The 26,205-nt window shown below is 39.0% G+C and overlaps 1 protein-coding gene across 8 annotated transcripts in view; it reads right to left on the reverse strand.

The window, feature by feature from the left end:
* Positions 1-16,660, reverse strand: part of ANAPC1 (anaphase promoting complex subunit 1) — a 101,130-nt gene extending 84,470 nt beyond the window's left edge. For 5 of the 8 annotated variants that reach the window (XM_082357796.1, XM_082357794.1, XM_082357795.1 and 2 more), the window contains exons 1-11: positions 16,293-16,658; positions 14,016-14,252; positions 12,856-13,017; positions 10,930-10,981; positions 10,233-10,333; positions 9,569-9,651; positions 8,418-8,491; positions 6,541-6,686; positions 6,106-6,326; positions 5,181-5,390; positions 2,649-2,744 (exon numbers count right to left, since the gene is read on the reverse strand). In XM_082357796.1, coding sequence (XP_082213922.1) covers positions 2,649-2,744; positions 5,181-5,390; positions 6,106-6,326; positions 6,541-6,686; positions 8,418-8,491; positions 9,569-9,651; positions 10,233-10,333; positions 10,930-10,981; positions 12,856-13,017; positions 14,016-14,228 — 1,358 coding nt within the window. In that variant the 5' untranslated portion in view covers positions 14,229-14,252; positions 16,293-16,658. Of the gene's footprint in view, positions 1-2,648; positions 2,745-5,180; positions 5,391-6,105; positions 6,327-6,540; positions 6,687-8,417; positions 8,492-9,568; positions 9,652-10,232; positions 10,334-10,929; positions 10,982-12,855; positions 13,018-14,015; positions 14,285-16,292 lie in introns of all 8 variants that reach the window. The other 3 variants (XR_014235082.1, XM_082357793.1, XM_082357797.1) reach the window with 3 other exon arrangements.
* Between the last annotated feature and the right edge of the window lie 9,545 nt (positions 16,661-26,205).

Raw genomic sequence — 26,205 nt, forward strand, 5'->3', positions numbered from 1 at the left:
ACTAGAGCTAATCAATGAATTTGGTAAAGTTGCAGGATACAAAATTAATGCACAGAAATCTCTTGCATTCCTATACACTAATGATGAAAAATCTGAAAGAGAAAGTAAGGAAACACTCCCATTTACCACTGCAACAAAAACAATAAAATACCTAGGAATAAACCTACCTAGGGAGACAAAAGACCTGTACGCAGAAAACTATAAGACACTGATCAAAGAAATTAAAGATGATACCAACAGATGGAGAGGTATACCATGTTCTTGGATGGGAAGAAACAATAGTGTGAAAATGACTATACTACCTAAAGCAATCTACAGATTCAATGCAATCCCTATCAAATTACCAGTGGCATTTTTTATGGAACTAGAAAAAAAAAATCTTAAAATTTGTATGGAGACACAAAAGACCCCGAATAGCCAAAGCAGTCTTGAGGGAGAAAAACAGAGCGGGAGGACTCAGACTCCCTGACTTCAGACTATACTACAAAGCTACAGTAATCAAGACAATATGGTACTGGCACAAAAACAGAAATATAGATCATGGAACAGGATAGAAAGCCCAGAGATAAACTCACACACCTATGGTCAACTAATCTATGACAAAGGAGGCAAGGATATACAATGGAGAAAAGACAGTCTCTTCAATAAGTGGTGCTGGGAAAACTGGACAGCTACATGTAAAAGAATGAAATTAGAACACTCCCTAACACCATACACAAAAATAAACTCAAAATGGATTCGAGACCTAAATGTAAGACCGGACACTATAAAACTCTTAGAGGAAAACATAGGAAGAACACTCTGACATAAACCACAGCAAGATCTTTTTTGATCCACCTCCTAGAGTAATGGAAATAAAAACAAAAATAAACAAATGGGACCTAATGAAACTTCAAAGCTTTTGCACAGCAAAGGAAACCATAAACAAGACGAAAAGACAACCCTCAGAATGGGAGAAAATATCTGCAAACGAATCAACGGACAAAGGATTAATCTCCAAAATATATAAACAGCTCATGCAGCTCAATATCAAAAAAACAAACACCCCAATCCAAAAATGGGCAGAAGACCTAAATAGACATTTCTCCAAAGAAGAGATAAAAATGGCCAAGAAGCACATGAAAAGCTGCTCAACATCACTAATTACTAGAGAAATGCAAATCAAAACTACAATGAGGTAACACCTCACACCACTTAGAATGGGCATCATCAGAAAATCTACAAACAAATGCTGGAGAGGGTGTGGAGAAAAGGGAACCCTCTTGCACTGTTGGTGGGATTGTAAATTGATACAGCCACTATGGAGAACAGTATGGGGGTTCCTTAAAAAACTAAAAACAGAATTACCATATGATCCAGCAATCCCACTACTGGGCATATACCCAGAGAAAACTATAATTCAAAAAGACACATGCACCCCAATGTTCATTGCAGCACTATTTACAATAGCCAGGTCATGGAAGCAACCTAAATGCCCATCGACAGACGAATGAATAAAGAAGTCATGGTACATATATACAATGGAATATTACTCAGCCATAAAAAGTAACGAAATTGGGTCATTTGTTGAGACAGGGATGGATCTAGAGACTGTCATACAGAGTGAAGTAAGTAAGAAAGAGAAAAACAAATATCGTATATTAACGCATGTATGTGGAACCTAGAAAAATGGTACAGATGAACCAGTTTGCAGGGCAGAAGTTGAGACACAGATGTAGAGAACAAACGTATGGACACCAAGGGGGGAAAGCCGCAGGGGGGTGGGGGTGGTGTTGTGATGAACTGGGTGAATGGGATTGACATGTGTACACTGATGTGTATAAAATTGATGACTAATAATAACCTGCTGTATAAAAAAATAAATTAAATAAAATTCAAAAATTAAAAAAAAAAAATCTTGTCAAGGATGAAGAAATTGGAACAGTCAGACATTACTGGTGGGAATGTAAAATGGTACAGCTTATTTGGAAGACAAATTTAGCAATTTCTTTAAAAGTTTATAATGAATTTATCATTTGATCCACTCCTAGTTATCTACCTATCTATCTACATGAAATCATGTATGTCCACACAAAGGCTTTGGCTCCAATGTACATAGTGCCATAATTCACAACGGTCAAAAAAGTGGAAACAAACCAAATGCCCATCAACTAATGACTAGATAAACAAAATGTGGTATATTTATACAATACTACACAGCAAGAGGAATAAAATATTTATACATGTTACAACATGGTAGGCCCTAAGAATCATGCTAAGTGAAAGAAGGTGGACACAAAAAAACTATATATTGTATGATTCTATTTACATAACATATCCAGAAAAGGCAAATCTGCAGAGGCAGAAAGCCTATATACTGGTTGCCTGAGGTTGGGAATGGGAACAGAGACTGAATGCAAGTCAAGCACAAGAGCTCTTTTTAAAGTGATAGAAATTTTTAAAGCTGGATTGTGGTGATGCTGCATAACTGTAAATTTACTAAAAATCATTAAACGATACACTTAAAACATGTTAATTTTATGGTATGTAAATTATTTCAATAAAGCTACTTAAGCCAAAAAAAAAAAAGAGAGAGAGAGAAAAAGGAAAAGAAAAAATAGTCCTAAGTTTATTTATACCAAATCAGTGAGATACATAAACGCACTTACCGTAACTGGAGCTGGGACTCTACTAAAAAGCACAAGAACTTTTGCCCACATAGGTCAGATGTAATAAAGACTTTTGAGGCCTGTGAATTTTTCTCCCTGTAATAGATTTATTAATAAACTGTTGGCACTCACTTAAAAATCTACCACAGTAATTACTAAAAGTCTTTGAAAATATTCTACAGGAAATACTACTTGGGCCAAGCAATAACCTTGAAGACACAAAAGCACTTCTAAGAATTGAACTTCATGATCTCTAAGATTCCTTTCAGCTCTTTGACTCTGAGTCCACTACACAGCTTTTTTGGGGAAAAATTACAATAAAAGTAATCACTACCCACAGACTTTTTAATTCCACATTATGCACGCTGCCTACTGCTAAAGTAATGCAAACTTGAAGAGATCTTAGACCTCTTACAGGGTCTAAGGGGTCAGACATTTTATAACATGACCTCTCCAATCTATCCCCACTCTCTCTCAGATTAGACTCCACTTCAGCCCTTTTTTTTTAACCCATACTCAAAAATTCTCTATTCTCAAAAATTTCTTTGTAACTCTATACAATAAGGATCTGCAATATATCCAACTTAGCAATACGGTATTTAAAGACAAATGATTTTTAAATACAGGGAATTTTTATTCTATATATAAAATTTTTATTTTATAAGGAATTTTTATTTTATACATATAAAAATAGAACATACTTCAACACTGTACTCACATCTTTCCTTTCCTCCAACTGCCTATCCCTGACCTGCCAGCCTAAGAACATGCGCTTGTCTTTCTACTCGGATGTGGATAGCTTAAGGCCGTAGAGCCAGCTGTATTTTCAGTGCTTTCCCTGCTCTGGGTATATAGTCTTTACATAGCCTACTCTCTCATATTAAAATGAGTCTTTAAATACAAAGATGGACTAAATATTAGATTATATAAAGGACTTACTGTTAATTTGGCTGGATGTAAAAATGGTAGCATGGTTAGGTAAGGAAATGCCCTTACTTTTTAGAGAAACACACTTAGGTATTTAAGGGCAAAAAATGAAGACTAATTGTCTCTAACATAGTTCAGGAAAAACAAAATTCTCCCTTGACCCTGAGACACCCTCAGCTAGTTTTGTATCCTCATTCCCATTCAAAGGCAAACTCCTTGGACAGTCTGTATATCTATGTTCACCTCCTCGGTCCCCATTTACTTTTTCCACCCCATTCCACTCCACCCTAGACCCCCACCCCCAGGTGCTCTGGCCAAGGTCACCAGTGACCTTGCCATCCAGGTATTGCCTCTCTGAGCTCACCTAAGAGTGCCACACTTCACCAGCACGTGGCAACATTGGCACCTTCTTCTCAAAAGACACTTTTCTTGTGTTCCATGACATGTCCTGCTGCTTCCCCCACCTGACCTCTCTTGCTCTGTCTCTCTGCAGCAGCTTTATCTCTTTTCACCCCCGCCAAATCTTAAGTTTCCAAGACTTTAGTCACTAGCCCTCTTCTGATTCTACACAGCCTGGTTTTAATTATTCGGAGGTCACAGACTCTGAGAATCTAATGAATGTTACCCTCTCCTAAAGAAAAGGCCTATACACCACACATACCCATGATTACTATCTGTGATTCCAGAGGGTTACCAGAACCCCTGCAACTGCAAGCTCATCCACAGGCCCTCCAGGAACCCAACCTCTACACACTCCGTAAACTCCAATCCACCTGTCTTGCCTCAATCACCACTGATAAGTGACTGCTCTTCCCCTGAGTTTATGACCCACATATAAAGCACCTTCTTACAGCTCTCATCAAACAGAACAGCCCAAAGGGTCATCTCTCTCCACCTCCTCTTTTGCAGCCCTTTCCCCTCCTCCTGCACAAACAAATTGAGAGTATTTTTAATTCCCTGAACAAACCACACATTCACCTTCTGAACTTTTCTTCTGATCCCCTCTAACTACTGTGTACTGCCCCGCTTACCCACCCAGGAAATACCTAGTCATCTTTCCAAAGCCCTACCAGCAGATGAGCAGTGCCACCATCCTCCAGCTGTCTCTTTCTGAGGACAGGGACAGTAACTTATTTGCTGATAAACCACAGCCACTAGCACACACACTGGCATTGACCGAGTGAATGATTAAAGAGAACATAAAAGGAGGAAGGTCACATGGAACAGAGGTCTGAGTTGTGTTTCCCAGAAAAACACCTGATACTCAACTAACATAAAGACAAAACTTAAGAAAAATGCTATAAATTCCCAAGTTTCCTAATCTACAGAAATTAGTTGTCTCTCCCTAAAACATCAAACACCTCAAATCTGAGAGATTACTAAGTTAAGGAAGAAAGAGCAAATGACAAAAGAATATTTTTATGATCACCTTAATATCACTAACATCCTCTACTGAAACTGAGGTAGCCTTTAATACATATCTCTATGTATTTTAGAAATATTAATAACTGCTTATACTCAAAGGAAGCTTTACACAAAATACCAAGTATTTTCTAAAACTTTTAGTATCATTTTTCTTTGAATATAAAAATATATACTCCAAACCTTATATTAGTAATCGTTTCTGTCCATAAATGGTCCATACAAAGTTCAGGAACAATTGGCTCTGTTTCTGGTGCAAGAAAGGAGCCGTTAGAATTACTATTTGGAGAATGAGAAATACTGTGTCTCTTCGGAGATTGATTATGGCTTGAAAGGTTGAACCTTTGCACCCCTGAAAAAGAGTGCACTCCTAAGGCTGGAGAATGAGCACGACTGCAAAATAAAGAGAAGAGAGTGCACCACAATTAATAACGCAGGCTGATATAACACACTTTCTAATAAAGCTTTCCAAATTCTATGTACGGAGAGTATTCATAACATAAACCCAGTCAGAAATACAATTTTTTTAAAAAGGAGTAGCTACTTAAACGGTTTGTCAACATGCTTTATTATATTCTAAAGATTTAGAATTCCTATTAGAATTCTTTTTTTTAACTGAAAATCAGTTCATTTTCTGCCTCAGAAAATCAATTTATATCAATATCATTCAAAAAAGTTTAAACTATGTTCCTATACGTTCAAACATATACACACCAACAATACTATGTCCCTATTGCACCAGACAGATAGATATTAACAAAAACAAAAGAAAAGCTAATGCAAACTAAGACAAAAGAAAACAGCACCAAAAAATTTCTGTAATTAATATTCACCAAACTGCTGCCACTTAGTGGTAAAAATGCGGCACTCTTACAACAAGCACCGGCAGCTTCTAAGTATGACTCAGTGAAAAAGTGACCCAGGAGGCCCGGAAGTCTTAGTAAAAATAGCACAACTGGAATAGTGCTGTTTTCTCTAAAAGATACTCAGGAGCTGTCAACAGAAATTTTAAATCCCTCAAATCACAAGAGAAAGTTTTAAAAGAAGGTATCTTTTTCTTGGAATGTCTTGTTTAAAACAAGGAAATGCTTCCACACTTAATTCCCACCTGAGAGCTGCCATGTTGGAAATGGAAGGTGAGCGGGAGTGTAGGCTGGGCGAGGAGGTTGAGCGACTCTGGCTGTGGATGGAGGAGTAGTTCTGGAAGGGGGAAGCCACGGGGGAGTCTCCCTTGGAGAGGCTTCTGAGGTGTGCTGTGAGCGAGCTGCTGGTGGCCACGTTCTGTGGGGTGCCCCCCTGTTCAGAGAACTTTAAAACAACATTCTCTTCCTTAAGTCAAAATGAAAAGGGGGAGGGGGCAGAAAATAATTAGATTAAAAGGGCAATTTCCTTGTGAGAATGCAGGGTAGTGGCCAGTTATTAAAGATATATCTTTTTACCTAAGGCACTCAACCTATTTCACAAGTGATTCTTCTAAAAATCTGCAAAGTTTTTAGTATTAACTATCCTTTTCTATTAAGAAGTGATCTGCCTTTACCCTTACCTCTGTTTTGACTCTCCGGAGAGCCCACACAGAATGCAAACCTTGAACGGTGTCATAGGTCATTACAACGGAGGGATCAGTGTTGAGAAAAACAATTTTCATTGCATGATCTACAACATATTGTACCCGTGATGAACCAAAAAGACCTTAAAGACAGAACAGAAATTATCAGGTATAGAACAATGGACTTTTACAAGACTGTTGTTTATGAAGTGACTTCTTGCAATTCCTAAAGATAAAGAGAAATCAAGGCAATTAAGGCACAAAAATCTATTAATATATTACGTAATTACCCCTCAATTTTTAATAAATTTACTTTGGGCATCAATTCCTTTAAAATATATTAAAGATGAGAACGTTACGAGTTTTGATTTCACACACATGCAACTAAATGTTGAAGATTTGTGCTGACTAAACCATTAAATTCATCAGCCCCAGGTAAAAGGTCCATGACTCCTTTAATAACTGATTTATTCTTAAATTGCACTCAACCATTCAGCCAAGTTTGACTTCCTTACTAGTTCTTTTCTTCTCTAAGAAATCTGTTCTCTACTATAACTACTCAAACAGTGCTGAACAGTACACTACTGTTTCTGCTTTACTGGGTACACATGCAAAATAAGTTTTTTCCTAGTGAGTCCAGCTTTTACATCTACAGTACCATAAACTGGTTTCTATATCCTTATTTGACTGTTTCCTAAATGCTTCCCTCTCAGTTAAAATATTGAAAATTTTTAAAAGAATTATTTTATAAAAGGAGTACTTTATAAAGAAAGAAATAAAAATCATTCATAATTTCACTCAAAATAACCTCTACTAATATATTTGGGAGCACTCCTCTGAGTTTTTTTTTTTCCTATACAGACATATTTTTTATGTTTTTACAAAATTAGGATGATATTGCAGTTAGTTTTGTACCTTACTTAACATTATGAATAAGCAATTCCTGAGGTCATTAAATATTATTCAAAAACATGATCAATAATGGCTGCATACCATTCAATCACACACTGACATGTTTTTTTAGGTTGTTTGTAGTTGTTAGCAGTATAATATAGAATTATCAATAAACTTTTTCTGTAAAAGGCCGAAGAGTAAATAGTTTAGGCTTTGCAGACATACTGACTCTGTAGCATAATTATTTTTGTTTTCTACAACCTTTTAAAAAGGTAAAAGCCACTCTTGGCTCTTAAGCCTTAGAAAAATAAACTGGATTTAGCCCCCAGGCTGTAGTTTGCCAAGCCCTGATATAGAAGATAAAAACCTCAGTGGTATTTCAGAATATATACTTGGGATAAAGTCCTTAAAGTAAAATTGGTCAAAGAATATAAATATATTTTTTTAGCCTTCAAGTCCTCATTATTCATAATAGCCTATGTTTGGTCACATTTAAAATTTTAAAACAAGCATCTAGAAATACCTCTAGGAACTATTAAAAGTCTGAGTCCCAGCAAATTATGTTATTATGAGCAGGGAAAATGAAATATTAAAAATTTCCAAAGTAAAGGTCTAAGGCTCTACATTTCTTTTTTCCAAAAAAAGGAAACGATTTTAGTTTATCTGAGTGTTGTTCATTTACTTACTAATTACTAAGGAACAAAGTCCAGAGTCATCTACAGGTAAGTTAGAAAATATATCAGTATTTCTGGTTGATGTATAGGCTCTATTTTTACTAAAAGAATAGCTGTTAAAACAGTTAATACCAGGGTATTCAATGAATTAATTAATATGAATTATTTTCATTAGAGTTATTTTTAAATGCTTAAATTATATTCTTTTTATAAAACAAATCTAATTTTCATAAGCTCCTTTATTTCCTCCCCAGCCCCAAACTCAAAAGAGAGCCTACATAAAAGAATTTATAAAAATACACTTACTTCCAGATTTACAAACAAGAGGTGTAATTTCATCTAGTGGATGCAGCATGCTGAACATAGTGGGTAAAGGTTCTCTAGTAAAGAACAAATAAACAATCACCAACACAAGATGACTCCATTTGTGCACAAATTCTGTACTTTCCTTGCAAAGAAATGTCTTCTGCAGATTACACTTGCAACTAGAAACCTACCATCTCAAAAAGCAACCCTCTAAAAACTTCTGACCTACTGTTTTTCACAGTATCTTCTATTTTATTCCTAGAAATCTCTCCTCTTATGCAGGGTAAATTTGCACACACACACACCAAACTCAGTGTAGCCCAGGGAGTATCTGTGAGCAGCAGTCAACACCTTACAGAACAAACAGAGTAATGGGCATAAGGTAGTCATTTTTTTTTTAAAACCTCTCTTAGTGGCAGTGTGTCTCCAACAGCTAGGAAAGAAATTTAGTCTTCTAGACCTATTTACAAAGGAGAGTATTTAAAAAAAAAAAAAAAAAGAAGAAACACTTCAAGTAAATAAAATGGCTGCATTTTCTTAAGGAGTGACTGAAAAAAGAGGAAAAAATAGACCTTCTATTTAAACACAGAAAGAGATTAAAATCTATAAGCAATTTTCTTAAAACTCAGTGTCTACTACTTGCACCACACTGTGACAGGTACTTTATGTTCCTGCCCTTCAACGAGCTCACAGCTGATTAGGGAGACAAAGTAAACACACTATAATTTATTATGCACCTAAGACATATGAAGCCCTATGTCAGAGATTATATACATTAGCTTGTTAAATCACTGCATAAATCCTAAGAAATAAATGACAGTATTCTTCCTGTAACAGATAAGGAAACTAAAGCCAAAGCTAATGATTTGCCCAAAGTAACATCATGGAAAAAATGGCAGAGCTAAGAATTGAGTTTTGTTACCTTTAAGCCACGTGTTTGCTCAATTTTACTACTTGGGGAAAAAAGCTGTAGATAATTAAGCGCCAAGTGAGAAGTAGAACTCATAAGGGTACAATGCTGAGATGAGAGAAAAAGGCATCTATCTGTGCTGACAGCATGGAAATTATCATCATCCCAAACTTTTGGGTAAACAATTTTACCTTAGAACCAACCAAAAAAAGCCCAAGGAATCATATTCTGACCTGCATACCTGGGTGGGCCTGGAGGAAGCTCATGTGAAGAGCTGCTTCGTTCGAACAACAAGCCATACTTCGTGGGCCAAACATTTGCAACCTATTGGGTAAAAGGGTGAGGAAAAAAACAGAAGTAAAAGAAACTATTCTTTATAACATGTTTTTACGAAACATTACAGAACATTAGATTTTCTTCCAATTTAACAAGGGTTTTGCAAAGTAACAATCATTAACTATAATTTTTTTTAAGTAATTCCAACAAGTAAATCTAAGACAAAATCAAATCTAAGGAAGAGAAGTTCGACCTGAAATTCCTGCCAGTAGCTAATATCAGTACCAAAATGACAATGTAATTAAAGTGTAACAACAGCATTAGGGCATGAAAAAGATAATGAGAAATAGGAGAAAGATTAATATTGCTCAAGTGCTTGAATAAAACCAAAATGATTTCTTATATGTCACTTAAACTGAAAAGAAACCTCTCAGAAAAGACTTCATAATTCACTTCACTAAATAATTTATTTTTAAGACAAAGGATGGAAATGGTAAGCCACTACAATTTTATTTCAGTAAAAATAACATTTTTGATTACAAGACATGAGAGTAGCAATACTTCTGAAACCAATTAATTCAAGAATATTCTCCAATAAAACACAAAAACATTGAAACACTCAAGTTTACCTGAAAAGGTAAAGAAGCTATGTAATCCTTTCCTTCTATGCTATGCATGTTAACACATGAGCTTTGCAATATACATATGCATTTTTCTACTTCATCACTACCTGAAAAGAGAGAGTACAACAAGATATATGCATTGTTTTCAAAAAAAAAATCCCAATAATCATAAATTGCAATTCCCGGGACTTCCCTGGTGGCACAGTGGTTAAGAATCCGCCTGCCAATGCAGGGGACACGGGTTCAAGCCCTGGTCCGGGAAGATCGCACAAGCCGCAGAGCAACTAAGCCTGTGCAGCACAACTACTGAGCCTACGCTCTAGAGCCCGAGAGCCATAACTACTGAGCCCGTGCACCACAACTACTGAAGCCCAAGCGCCTAGAGCCCATGCTCCGCAACAAGAGAAGCCACCGCAATGAGAAGCCCACGCACCGCAACGAAGAATAGCCCCTGCTCACCACAACTAGAGAAAGCCCACATGCAACAACGGAGACCCAACACAGCCAAAAATAAATAAATAAATAAATTTTAAAAAAATAAATAAATTGCAATTCCCAACAGCACAAATTCTTTAATGCAAAATATAAAAATGCTTGCGCTAATCCACCATTATTAGTGGCTTACTTATTTTGAATGAAAAAAAAATGAGATAAACATTTGGAATCATCATAAGATCAAATAAAATTTCAAAAAGAAACTTACTGTAGTCCTTTTCAGACTTATCCTGTGATATAATGAAGTCACACCACAATGCCTAAAATCAAAACAAAATGCTTACCTAAGAAAATTACATCTAAATAATAACCTATTAACTAAGGGTATCTAAATAATAGTGTCACCTATGTAACGGTCCCTCCTCATCAGCTCAACACATATACCATGGGAACGAAGAAAAATAAGATAAAATTAGACTGATTAATGATAACTATCTTAAGGAAAGATAAACTATGCTTGCAAATAAAAGAAAAGGGAAAACAAAATCAAGAAACCTACTAGATAGAAGCTTTGCAGCAAAAGTGAATTCAAATAGTGGTTCAACCTGTATTAAACCCTATATCCTATACAAAGCTAAAGATTATCAGAAGAGTTGAAAATTGCCAAGCTATTTTATAATCTCCAGATTTACCTAATCTTATCATTCTTTGACTCGCCAGAAAGAATATTTAGAAAAACATTTCCTTTTCTTAAGGGCCCATCTTAAAAATATATATACAAACTAGGAAAAACCGTTAAACTTCAACTGGTATGCTTGACAATCACTTATTGAAATTTTAATGGCATTTTTATGTGTCTTTTTAATTGTGCTAAAATATACATAACATAAAATTTACCATTTTAACCATTTTTCAGTGGTATTAAATACATTCACAATGCTACATGAGGGGGAAATTATCATCAAGAAGAGCACTGGCTTCAACTCTCCTGGATGGAAATGCTTTCACACATGCTCTCAAATTTGGGAATAATTCAGTTTACCCTTCCTAATAAATTGTTAGAAGAATACAACACTCATCAGGAAATAGTTCATGGAAAAAAAAAAAAAATAAGCAGTGTCGAGGTACGATTTCAGTGTCTACAAATGGGGAACTTCACATGAGTAAAAAGCTTCTAAAACCTCCTGTCAGTAACCTAACAATTAATGCAACCAACATAAATGTTTTCATTTCTCGCCCAACTTGATATTCTAAAAACTTTCAGTAAGAAAAGATGAAACAGTACAGTGAACATCTGTCTCACCTGAATTTTGCCATACTTGTTTAAGGGTATTTGAGTACATGTGGAATTGCAGGGGGCGGGGGCTATTTGAAAATTGCACACATCATGACACTTTACCCCTAAACACTTCATCGTGCATTTCCTAAAACTAAAGATGTACTCCTATATAACCACAAAACCGTCATCCCACCTGAGGAAAAATAATGTAATTTTCTTCTAGCACCTGATGTCCAGTCCATTTTAGCAAGTAATTCACAGGGTAATACCTTAGTGCCATGGTAATATCCTTTCACCCACGAGTGTTAATATCCATTAACAATCCTTTTCTGAATCCATTACTACATTGGAGGTTACAAAGTGGTGATTTTTTAACTCTACCCTTCTTTCTATATTTATTAGCTGGCATTCGTCCATAAATAAGGGTGTTCCTTCATTAACTCGAGATGAACTGCACGTCTTCCTAGAAAGGCAGGGCAAATGCTTAATTCCTTCCCTTTAATTACCGATTTTCATAATAGAGTTAGGTGTAATTGCCAACTGCAATGATAACAAGTTAGTTTTTTTCTTTCTCTTTCTGATTATCACTAGGAACCAGATTTTTATTTATTGAATACTCTGCAATCAGTTATAATCATCATGTGTTACAGTATTCTTTGTACCCTCAATGTCTTAGAAATTTTTATTGAGAATAACAAATTGAATTACCCAAGAACAGTGTTTAAAGGCTATCATTAAATTGACAAAGGATGGTGTAAAAAAAAGTGATGATACAGAAAACAAATGAAATTTTTAAAATGGACACCCAGCTGCTGGGACCATTACACAGTTTTTATTATTTCTGTTAAATTTTAGGACAAAAACTTTTTTAAGTGTTAAGTAGTCAATCAAACGCTAAAATTCAAATCAACTCACCTGTTGAACAGGACTGTCAACTGTAAACGCTTTATAAACAGCCAATGCCTGGCTTTTACTTCCTTTGCTCCAGATAACCATATTTCCAGCCACATAGAGTTCCTCATCGTAATCTACTTCTTCTCCAATTTCACTTACGCCTTTCCTTAACTGCCAGCTCTCCTTAAAAATTAACACATGCAGGACATATTCAAGCACTTTTTTCCAAAGTATGGAGCAGGATTTATTAATTAAATCAATAATCATTCAGACACAAGTCTCCTACTCTCTCTTTGCCTGGGGAGAAAGACTCAATCTAAGCCCAATTCTTAGCAGCTTAGTGCCACTGATTAACAAAGTGGGGTGTGTGCATATGTGTATTATATACCTTACAGGATGTTTTATATTATACTACTATATTATTTGCCCAAAATATAAACAAACAAAAATTATACCATATCTATAGATCCAAAAATGAAACCAACATGCTAGGGAAACTAAAATGGTATATTAGGTGCATGGGGAAATGATGGAGAGGGGGCAGGAAGGTGCACTTGGGAATCACTGCTGGAGTTTATTCACAGGGTAGATTTCCCTGCTTCACTACTAAATATACATTCACCTTCCTTCCCTTGTCCCACTCATCAAAATAAATGGGAGAGAGAAAGGTTCAGATTTCTAACTACATAGACTTCCTCTCCCTGAGATTTTGGTATCCCAAATGGAATGAAAGTGGAATAAAGTGGGAAAGACTGATTTTCTGACACACGCTAACATCTCATTCTCCTATTTAAGAACTAGTACTCTATCTACTTATGTGGCATTTTTCTTGTCCTCAAGAAATATGTAAGTCTTTTTGCAGCAGGGACCATTTCTAACTCTACCATCTAATAATCAAACAACATGAAATCTGGTCCCCACATACTAAGGGAAGAGAAAGAGGTTTAGAATGGACCATAATCATAGTACTTATTATAAAACCATGAGTTATATGTCTAAATAAACGGTTATGACACCATAATACAATGAAGTCATTATTTTAGTCTCGACTGAAATTACCAAATCTTAACCACTACCCTAGAAGTAGCATTATACTCATTTCTCAGTTGCAGGTAGCCTTAAATTACAGGTAGATCACAACATTCTATGTTTCAAAAATACAATGGGAAACTTAACGGAACCTTCTGTTTCTCGTGGATCGTAACCTCCTGAAGGGATCCCACCAGGCCAGCAGCACCATCAGAAGACCATAACTCCGACGCTGGCTGCAGCTGGCGAAGCTGAAGGTTCAAAGCATTAGGGTGGTGCTTGCAGTGGTCTCGACCAAAAGGAACAAATTCCTGCAAATCCCCGGCTGCAATCATTGTTGCCCTTTCTTCATAGAAGTTCGACATGGGTTCCAAATATCAACATTATTTCTGTATGAATTCAAACACACTCTGGTCAGCTTCTAGAGTTAAAACCAGAATAAAATATCATAAAAGTTTACAGAAGAGTCATTAATCCTTGGATGAGTGTCAATCCTATTACACTGTAGGTGTACAAGTAATTATAACATCAAAGGTCATGCCAGATCTGACTCTCAGGTGATTAGTTATCACCACATTTTAGTTGGAAACTGACCAACAGACGGTTACCACTGAAGGAAACCACTGGGTTGAGACAAGCACTTACATCCCACAACACCTATCCTATGTTTCCTACTACTATATGCTAGTTTTTCCACACTTCACATATGAAGTATTTAGACAAGTTGTACTTTATAGTCCCATGACTGCCCGGCTTCCCAACATTTAAGGTCATTTCTGTTCAGCTGTTGGAAACTCATTTGAAAAGCACACCTCAAGGACCACTGGCATATTGGAATGAAACAAAAAAAAAAACCCACCAAAAAAAACACATATCACTTCTAATTCATCACAAGTTGAACTACTCGTTTCAGCTGACCAATCCACAAAAGACCTAATAAACTGTCAAATGTCACCAGTAGTTTTGACACCCCAGTCCACCTAAACATATGACTACAATCAATTCCAATCTGGGGTCCAAACACAGGAAACCAAGGCATGAAGGACGCTGGCCATGGGACAGCCACACTTGCAGCAAATTTATGAGTGCTAGCTCTTAATTAACACAACCTATTACAGTACAGCTTATCACTATAAAGATGTGGCTCAGCTGTGGGCGGAACCATGCCCCTTCACTTCCAAAACATTTCTACATACAGTAGTTGACAGCTAGTAAAATTCACTGTATAATGTGGCATATAAGGTGGATGCCAGTTCTCTCTCCAAGAAAACACCTACATTAAAAATGGATTTGGTGGCATCACATTTAAGCTACGATCCTCAAACACAGATCAAAACCAACATTTGACCACAGCACCATAGACAACTTTAAAGGGTTTGGAACGGCACTCACAATTAAAAGTTTAACTAAATTTGACTTATATTTCTCATCTGAGGTCTTTTTGGCATCAGTAGGGTTTTTTTTCCTGCAATATCTCAAAGCCCCTGTAGTTCCTATGCAGCTCCTCTAGGGTCAAAGTTATTTTGCTATGAATTAAATGCTATTCCTGACATAACCATATGCCACAATCAAAACATTTTTATTTTCCTCCCGCTAAAATTCAGAATTAAGAAGACGTGAACTTGAGATATAACTAAAACAGTACCTTATAAAACTTACAAGAAAAAAATAAAATTCAGCTGGTCTTCCTATATTCTAGTCAACAGGATAACCAACATTAAAAAACTTGCGAGTTCATTCGACTTCAGTTGTGCCATTTTGAAATGCTATTCTATTAAAACTTTGAGAGAAAATTACAAAAGTATTAATTATAGTTATTTTCAGAGTACAATATCTCTTTGTACTAATTAAGGCGACACATTTAATGCTTTTGCAATACCCCAAATTTTTATGTGTTTTTACTTATTAGGGGACAACATAAAGAGCTACAAATGAAAGTACTGTATTAAATTGATATGCTATAAAACAAGATATCAGCATTGCTTACTAGGAACAAAAACTACCCCGCCAGAGGTAACCACACAGTTGCTTCAAGAGTAAATCCAAATGCACACAGAAGACACCCTGAGTTGAGACGCCGCAAAAAGGCAGAGCTTCCCCGGCCTCTTTAGGGTCAGGTGAAACAAACAAGTCTAAGAGCCTGGGTCTCAGAACATCGTATCAGAGCGGCAAGGGGCTGATCTAGAAGCTGAGGCCCACACGGGACACCGCGCTTAGTGCAGGAAGGAAGCCGGCGCAGAGTGGAGCAGGAAGGTGCAGCCCGTAAAGCCCAGCCCGCCAGCTGGGGTCCCCTTGGCTCTGCGGCCCGCTCAGGGCCCGCCCCGGGCTCCCAGCCCTCCGGGTCACCGCGCGCGGGTAGGCCTCGGGGCGGGTGAGAGGGCTAGCGGACAGGCGATGAACCACCAGGCGCTGCGGGCCGGGGCCCATACCTGTGTGACTCGGGACGCGTCAGGCGCGGCGAGCCCCGGCTGCTCCCCGGAGGCGCGGGGGCCGAGGGGGCCCGAGGGTGGCGGCGGGGACGGTCACGGTGACTCCTCGGCCGCTGCAGCTTCTCATTCCCTCTCCCTCCCCTGTTCCGGAGGAAGACTGGGCAGCAGCTGCGGAACGACTGCTAACAAGCAAGCGTGCGGGAGAACCACTCAGGCGAGATGTTCAAATGGACGCGTCCATGTTGACTTTCCCGTCCTGCCTCGCGCCGAGGCGGGGCTTCGCCGGGAGCGAGCGGCGTTCCCGCGGTCCTAGCGCCTCCGCAGTTGCACGAAGGAAGCGCGAGGAAGAATTTGCTGGGTATTTATTTATACCTTCAGCCTATACTGGGATAGGATCTTCCTGGCGTCCAGATCATGTCAGTACGAGCCTGAACTGCCTCCTAACTATGAATTAGAAGGTTTTCTGGCCAACTTCGCTCTCGCCTCCTGACCCCCAAATGGGAGGTACGTGCCTCCAGGCTTGGGGGACGGTGGGGACTCTACTGATTTTCTCTCTTTACCAGTGCACTTTAACCTTTTGGGGGTCCGGACCTTTTGAAAAGTTGATGAAAGGTACAGAGGTCCTCATAAAAACGTTGCGTGTAATAATCTGAGCTTCACAGAGACTTCCCCTAGGAATTCATAGATCCAGGTTAAGCACCCCAGCTTTACCCCTCCCTCCCTGTCTGTGGATTCAACTGTACAATATCACACTTGTGCAAAATGTATAACTCTCTTGAGCTCTAATCTTCCATTGCGTGGTGTCGCTATGTTAAAAGGATTGATAGGAGTCCTATTCCCTGAGAAATAAAGTTCAAATTCTTTATCCAGAAATATAAAGTTGCCTGAAACTTTATGTCTTCACTAAAATTATCTCCTTAGGGTCTCCAAACACACCTTGCACTTCGTGGTATCTTGGTATCTTGGCTCATTCTCATCACTTTATTTGAAATGTCAACCTTCAGGGTTTAGCTCAAACGGCCTCTTTTCAGAAGGCTTTACTCCAACAGGAAGGAGCCTGCTAAGGACTGAATATTTGTGTCCCCTCCCCAAATTCCTATGTTGAAACCTAATGGTCTATGTGATGATACTAGGAGGTGGGAGCCTTAGGAGGTGCTTAGGTCATGAGGGTGGAGCCCCCGTGAAAGGGATTAGTGCCCTTATGAAAGAGACCTCACAGAGCTCCCTGGCCCCTTCCACCAAATGAGGACACAGCAAAAAGACAGCTGTCAATGAACCAGGAAGCACAACCTCAGCAAACACTGAATCTGCCAGCACCATGATCTTGGACTTTCCAGCCTCTAGAACTGTAAAGAATAAATGTTTGTTGTTCATAAGTTTATGGTATAGCAGCCCAAATGGATCAAGATAGAACTTAGTCTATCTTAGACTTTGAGACCAAAATATCCCCAGACATCCCTGCCCTGAGGGTACACGTGAGGTCAAATTAACAATCACATCCCTCATGCTCTGCCTTTATCTTTTACTTATTTCCTCCTACAGGGTCCCCCCTCAGCCACTCCCCCTTTAAGTCCTGTTTCTCCATGACCTGGTCTTTCTGGGAGAAACAGCATCAGGACATATCCCAGTTGCCTCTCAGAGTCTCTGAGGGCCACCCTCCACCTCTTGCCCCACCTCAGCCACCACCATGGCCTGACCATACGTGGGCCCTCCTAGAGAAAGGGACACCATAGGCTGGTTCCACCAGCCCTGTCAGCCCCACGACCAGCCACTTGCCACAGAGAACGAGGCCCTCTGGCCTGGCTTTGCTGTGCCATCAGGCCATTGTCACAGTCACTGGGGCACTGGCTTGGAGGGAATGCCTCCCCAGGGGGTGTGCAAGCTGATAGAAACCCAAAAGTGTAGGGAGCAAATTTAGATCAAGGCAAATTTTGTTCAAGAGGAGCAAGGCAGGAAGGAACCAGAGACATAAATTCGCTTTTCTTTTCCCTCTGGTGGACTGTTCTACAGCATGGTTTCTTTGCACAGCCTGCCAGACATCCTCTGTGGCTGAGTGGGCACGCCTGCCAAGCAGTCAGCTGAGTTTTTGGCAGTGGCCAATGCAGTGCTTCTCATCCTCCCCTTGCCTTCATTCTCTCTATCGTGGGCTAAAGCCTCAGCACTCATCAAATTTGCCTCCAGCTCTGTGTTTTCAAGAACACAGTCCACAAAGTGTGTCCAGTCTGTGAATAGAGTTACTGAAAGGGTTCGCACAGCTCTTCCTCCTGGATGTTCCCTTGTCTGCCCATAAATTCTCTCAAGATGCCTCTCCGTGGCCTCCGCCTATGATGTTTTCCCAGGACTGGGGTTCCCTGAAACACAGAACTTTCCATTTTAAAACCAGACATCCCAAGCAAGCTGGGACCACTGGTCACCCTAATTTGCAGTCATAAGAGGCAGGTTTCACATGCATTGGAGCAAAACCTTACCTTCTGGGATCTTGGGTAATGAATCCCGCAGCGTATAAAACACAATGTCTTCTCTATTCAAACTTCTGGCTAGCCTGGCTGGCCCAAATATGTCTCACCAGTATTTGTAAAAACAGTTTCAACATCGGGGCAATTTACAGCACTGCATTGAACAAACAGGAAGTCTAAACATCTAGGAAATTAGAGGTTTTATTCGTTTAATCAAAGCTTGTCCCATCTTAAAGGGGAATTTACTTTTCCAGTTTTAAATTTTCCCTTCTCAAAGAGACGGTTTACAATATTTTGAGTCCACAATGTAAATGCTACCTTTTCAAATCTCAGTAACCTACTTTGCCCTAGAAAAACACAACAATTTTAGAGAACTGTAATTAGAGGTTAAATTGAGAGTAGGTGCCATGTGGAAACTCAACTGGATTCAACTCTCTGTTTTACAGAGGCAACTCTGAGGTTAATTTGCTTAGTACCTTTTGTATTAAGTTCTTGCTTCCCAATTCTGACTTTATCCAGCAATATTTTAGTACTTTAAGCCTCTGGATCTCTTGGCTATAAATGCTAAATTAGTCGGCAGCAAGACTTGAAATAGCGACTGTAATGGACTTTTTCATAGCACAGTGAATATGTTATTATATGATACTGAATGGGGGCATTAGCTACAAATGGCACCAAGCAGTCATTCCCTGGATGGTAATGTAACCAGCAACAACTAAGGAAATACTTTCTAAAATCCCTCCATGATAAAGGTAGCCTTTTTTATTTTTATTATTTTATAAATTTATTTATTTATTTATTTTTGGCTACGATGGGTCTTCAATGCTGCGTGCGGGCTTTCTCTAGTTGTGGCGAGCGGGGGCTACTCTTTGTTGAGGTGCGGGGGCTTCTCATTGCAGTGGCTTCTCTTGTTGCAGAGCACAGGCTCTAGGCACGTGGGCTTCAGTAGTTGTGGCACACAGGCTCAGTAGTTGTGGTGCACAGGCTTAGTTGCTCCGCGGTATGTGGGATCTTCCTGGACCAGGGCTCGAACCCGTGTCCCCTGCATTGGCAGGCGGATTCTTAACCACTGCACCACCAGGGAAGTCCCAATAAAGGTATTCTTAGCCATTGTGAGACTTTACCAGGTAAGTGTGGGTAGTTGAAGTTGGTAGAGAAAGAGGGACACCATACACTGAGAGAGAAGAATTACAAGGCTTGGATTCTCACTTGACTAGTTAATAGGTTCAGAGGTAACTTTGTACAGTATTTATATTCCCACCGCTGAAAAAAAAGGGGGGGGCTTTCCAATTTCCACAAGTGACTATGTGCTGTACATCATTTCTATAGCTTTTTAAGAACTCTGAGCGGTTTGAGATTTTTACCTTCTCTGCCTGCCACAGCACCATAAATGCTCGTAGAAGCCAGAAAACTGCCGGGTCAAAGATGAAGAATAATTTGTTACTTACAGCAGAGCATCAGCATTTTTGTGCCAGTTCCCTGAGTCCAAATTCCCACAGAGTGATGTGAAGGCTGGATGACATCTACATGCACCCTGGGTTGCATCACAGGAAAGAACAGTGAGCTTAGGAAACCCAAATCTTTAATAATGGGTAGTAAGAATGTCTGCCCTTGGCTCCAAGGGAGACACGATCTCCATCTTCTAAGGCTGTGAGCAAACCTGCCCTTTGCTCCAGAAGTAGACGCTATCTCTATCTTCCAAGGCTGTTTCCTACACAAAGGAACGAGGGCAGACAGTGCCCCCCAAGCAACAAGCGGAAAAGTGGAAGACCCATGGAGAACTGTCTCCCAACGTGGCAAAGTATAACTTTCATTTTAATGAAACTTTATTATTAACTAGCACCCCTATCTAATATCAAAGTTTCTTCTGTACAAGCAAACTAAAAGACACAGGACCTGGGACTTCCCTGGTGGTCCAGGGGGTAAGAGTCCATGCTCCCAATGCAGAGGGCCCAGGTTCAATCCCTGGTCCAATGCAGAGGGCCCGGGTTCGATCCCTGGTCCAGGAACTAGATCCTGCATGCATGCCGCAATGAAAAAAAAAAAAAGATCCTGCGTGCCCCAACTAAGACCTGGTGCAGCCTAAATAAATAAGTAAATAAATATTAAAAAAAAAAAGACACAGGACCTAATTTCATAAAGGTTGTGTATTAGTCATCTCTTGCTGTGTAACGATATTACCACAAACCTAGTGGCAATGCACATTTATCTCCCAAATCCTATAGTCAAGAATCAGGCACAGCTTAAGTGGCTCCTATGATTAGGGTCTCACCAGACTGTAGCCAACATTTGGCACTGAGTCTTGAAATCAGTTGGGAGGCGTAAATAGGAAAAATCATTTTAGGCAAAGAAATCGGCCCAGGAAAAGGCTTGGAGATGACAAAGTTTATGACTGGTTTGCAAATACCCCAAGAAGTTTAGGAGTAGAGAAAATAAATCCAGGAGTATGTGCAGAAAGAGAACTAGCAAGCCAGGATGCTTATTCAAGAATTATCTATGGACCACCTCAAAAGGACAAAGAAGCCAACTCCAAGGGGTGCCACTAGCCTAAAGGAATAATTTGAGTATCATAAAGAATAATGATCTTGGGGACTTCCCTGGCGGTCCAGTGGTTACAACTCTGCACTTCCACTGCAGGGGGCACGGGTTTGATCCCTGGTGGGGGAACTAAGATCCTGCATGTTGCATGGTGTGGCAAAAAAAAAAAAAAAAAAAGAATAATGATCTTAATGGATTAAAACACATTAGATATGTAAAAATGTGCATTCATAATGATGCTAAACAAACAAACAAGACCTTCTTGATTAACAGTGGAGGTTACTAGTGCACCAACTTGTTTCTCTGAAATTTGATAATTAAAGTGAAAGTATCCAGCACTTATCCAGTCCTTCCTCTGTGATCTCCGCATTTCAAGAATAATCAATGAGGGGGGAGGGACAAATTGGGAGATTGGGAATGACATATACACACTACTATACATAAAATAGATAACTGGGAATTCCCTAGCAGTCCAGTGGTTAGGACTCGGCGCTTTCACTGCTGAGGGCCCAGGTTCAATCCCAGGTCGGGGAACTAAGATCCCACAAGCCACATGGCATGGCCAAAAAAAATTATAAATAAATTAATTAATTAAATTAAATTAAATAGATTACTAATCAGGACCTACTGTATAGCACAGGGAAATCTACCCAATATTCTATGATAACATATATGGGAAAAGAATCTAAAAAAGAGTGAGTCTATGTATATATATGATTGATTCACTTTGCTGTGCAGCAGAAACTAACACAACATTGTAAATCAGCTATACTCCAATAATAATTTTTTTAAAAAAGAATAATCAGTGAGCTGGTGAGAGAAAGTTTTTTTTATAGAAGAATCCCAGGTAGTAAAGAGAATTATTGAAAGTATTAGAAATTCACTGTTCTCAGATAAAGGACTTAAGAGACATGCCAAAATGCAATGTGAGGACTTTTTTTTTGGATCTCTTGACCTGAACAAGCCAACTATTAAGTGACATCTTGGACTCAACCAGGGAAATTTGAATATGTACTGAGCATCAGATGATGTGAAAGAATTATTAATTTTGTTAAATGTGATAATGGTGATTAAGTTCAAAAAAATCCCTATCAGTTTGAGATGCAGATTAATTTAAGGGTACCATAATGTGTCTGGGATTTGTTTTAAAGAACTGAAGCCAAAAAAGATGGGGGGGAAGGAATACATGAAACTAGACTGGCAAAACGTTCATAATGGTTGATACTTTGTGATAAATATGAGAGTTCATTAGTGGAAGTGGAATCACTTTTGCCTATGTTTAAAATCTCTCACAGTAAATACTTTTAAAAAGAAAATAATAAATAAACAAACGCTACCTTTTCAGAGAGGACTTTTCCAACCACCATCTCGAAACTGGTACCCCAAGTCCCCCTCTACGATCCAGTTTACTCCCTTTAGAAAACTTTTCACAAACTGTAACTCTACTTTTTTAAAAGTATGTGTTTCTTAACTCTCTCTCTAGAATACAAGCTCCATCCTACTCATGATGGTGGCAAGCACCTACCACTCAGCCACGTGCATAGAGGATGAGCAATATATACATTAATGAGTGAATGAATGAATAACGAAGCCAGATATTGGTGAAGGTGGGAGTAACGAGCACTCTCAGGCACAGAGAGTGAGCGTGTAAATGATGGGGAATATCTCTGGGAGACAGAAAGGAGAGTAAAGATAAGTAGACCAGACTGCTAGACTGCTTTCATCATAGGAGGAAAAATGGAAACAACCAACAAGAGGGGACTTCTAGGTAAAAAAGACAGATTAAACAGAGTGCTCCTTCCCCAAGGGTTAATTAAAAATCAATAAAGGATTTTCTTCTAAGTTATAAACTCAGGAGGATGTGGTGCATGGGAAAGGAGACAATAGCTTAAATGTTTTGGAAGCTGTAAAGCAACAGAGTGATAAATTACATAAGTCATTTAAGAAAACTGAATAGTAGGAGTTCCCCAGCGGTCCAGTGGTTAGGACTCCACGCTTCCACTGCAGAAGGCCCAGGTTCAATCCCTGGTCGGGGAACTAAGATCCCGAAAGCCGTGTGGCAAGGCCAAAAAAATAAACAAAAACTGGATAGTAAGCAAAAATAGGGGAAGAGTAAGAACCAGGCCAAATTATACCATAAAACCACAAAAGTCTTAGGAATTGATGGTATCAGGTATCCCTAGTGTGAATAAAGAAATGGCAGAGTGTTAAGATGAGGAGGTTGGGTTGAGAGTCCATTTAAAAACGAGTCCAGGGCTTCCCTGGTGGTGCAGTAGTTAAGAATCCGCCTGCCGGGAGGACCTTCAAGATGGCAGAAGAGTAAGAGGTGGAGATCACCTTCCTCCCCACAAATACATCAAAAACACATCTACATGTGGAACAGCTCCACAGAACACCTACTGAACACTGGCAGAAGACCTCAGACTTCCCAGAAGGGTCTTCGTGCTCCGGCCGGGTGTCAGACCTGAGACTCTGAGACAGGAGAGCCGAGTTCAGAACACTGGACCATGAGAGACCTCCCAGCCCTACGTAATATCAATCGGTGAGAGCTCTCCCAGAGATCTCCGTCTCAACGCTAAGACCCAGCTCCACTCAATGACCAGCAAGCTCCAGTGCTGGACACCCCATGCCAAACAACTAGCAAGACAGGAACACAACCCCACCCATTAACAGAGAGGCTGCCTAAAATCGTAAGTTCACAGACACCCCAAAACACACCACTGGATGCGGTTCACAGACACCCCAAAACACACCACCAGAAAGACAAGATCCAGCCCCTCCCACCAGAACACAGGCACCAGTCCCCTCCACCAGGAAGCCTACACAACCCACTGAACCAACCTTACCCACTGGGGACAGTCACCAAAAACAACAGGAACTACAAACCTGCAGCCTGCGAAAAGGAGATCCCAAACACAGTAAGTTAAGAAAAAGGAGAAGACAGAGAAGTACACAGCAGATGAAGGAGCAAAGTAAAAACCCACCAGACTAAACAAATGAAGAGGAAATAGGCAGTCTACCTGAAAAAGAATTCAGAGTAATGATAGTAAAGATGATCCAAAATCTTGGAAAAAGAATGGGGAAAATACAAGAAACATTTAACAAGGACCTAGAAAAACTAAAGAGCAAATAAACAATGATGAACAACACAATAAATGAAATTAAAAATTCTCTAGAAGGAATCAATAGCAGAATAACTGAGGCAGAAGAACGGATAAGTGACCTGAAAAGATAAAATAGGGGAAATAACTACCACAGAACAGAATAAAGAAAAAAGAATGAAAAGAAATGAGGACAGTCTCAGAGACCTCTGGGACAACATTAAACACACCAACCTTCGAATTATAGGCGTCCCAGAAAAAGAGAAAAAGAAAGGGACTGAGAAAATATTTGAAGAGATTATAGTTGAAAACTTCCCTAATATGGGAAAGGAAATAGTCAATCAAGTCCAGGAAGTGCAGAGAGTCCCATACAGGATAAATCCAAGGAGAAACACGCCAAGACACAGTAATCAAACTATCAAAAATTAAGTACAAAGAAAACAATATTAAAAGCAGCAAGGGAAATGCAACAAATAACACACAAGGGAATCCCCATAAGGTTAACAGCTGATCTTTCAGCAGAAACTCTGCAAGCAAGAAGGGAGTGGCAGGACATATTTAAAGTGATGAAGGGGAAAAACCTACAACAAAGATTTCTCTACCCAGCAAGGATCTCATTCAGATTTGATAGAGGTTAAAATCTTTACAGATAAGCAAAAGTTAAAAGAATTCAGCACCACCAAACCAGCTTTACAACAAATGCTAAAGGAACTTCTCTAGGCAGGAAACACAAGAGAAGGAAAAGATCTGCAATAACAAACCCAAAACAATTAAGAAAATGGTAATAGGAACATACATATCGATAATTACCTTAAATGTAAATGGATTAAATGCTCCAAACAACAGACATAGGCAGGCTGAATGGATACAAAAACAAGACCCATATATATGCCGTCTACAAGAGACCCACTTCAGACCTAGGGACACAGACAGACTGAAAGTGAGGGGATGGAAAAAGATATTCCATTCAAATGGAAATCAAAAGAAAGCTGCAGTAGCAATTCTCATATCAGAAAAAAATAGACTTTAAAATAAAGACTATTACAAGAGACAAAGAAGGACACTACATAATGATCAAGGGATCAATCCAAAAAGAAGATATAACAATTGTAAATATTTAAGCACCCAACATAGGAGCACCTCAATACATAAGGCAAATGCTAACAGCCATAAAAGGGGAAATGACAGTAACACAATCACAGTAGGGGATTTTAACACCCCACTTTCACCAATGCACAGATCATCCAAAACGAAAATAAATAAGGAAACACAAGCTTTAAATGACACATTAAACAAGATGGACTTAATTGATATTTATAGGACAGTTCATCCAAAAACAACAGAATACACTTTCTTCTCAAGTGCTCATGGAACATTCTCCAGGATAGATCATATCTTGGGTCACAAATCAAGCCTTGGTAAATGTAAGAAAATTGAAATTGTATCAAATATCTTTTCAGATCACAATGCTATGAGACTAGATATCAATTACAGAAAAAAAACTGTAAAAAATACAAACACATGGAGGCTAAACAATACACTACTAAATAACCAAGAGATCACTGAGGAAATCAAAGAGGAAATCAAAAAATTCCTAGAAACAAATGACAGTGAAATATGATGACCCAAAACCTATGGGATGCAGCAAAAGCAGTTCTAAGAGGGAAGTTTATAGCAATACAATCCTACCTCAAGAAACAAGAAAAATATCAAATAAATAACCTAACCTTACACCTAAAACAATTAGAGACAGAAGAACAAAAAAACCCCCAAAGTTAGCAGAAGGAAAGAAATCATAAAAATCAGATCAGAAATAAA

The sequence above is a fragment of the Balaenoptera borealis genome, assembly GCF_965194805.1.
Source record: "Balaenoptera borealis genome assembly, chromosome: 15".
NCBI lineage: Eukaryota > Metazoa > Chordata > Mammalia > Artiodactyla > Balaenopteridae > Balaenoptera > Balaenoptera borealis.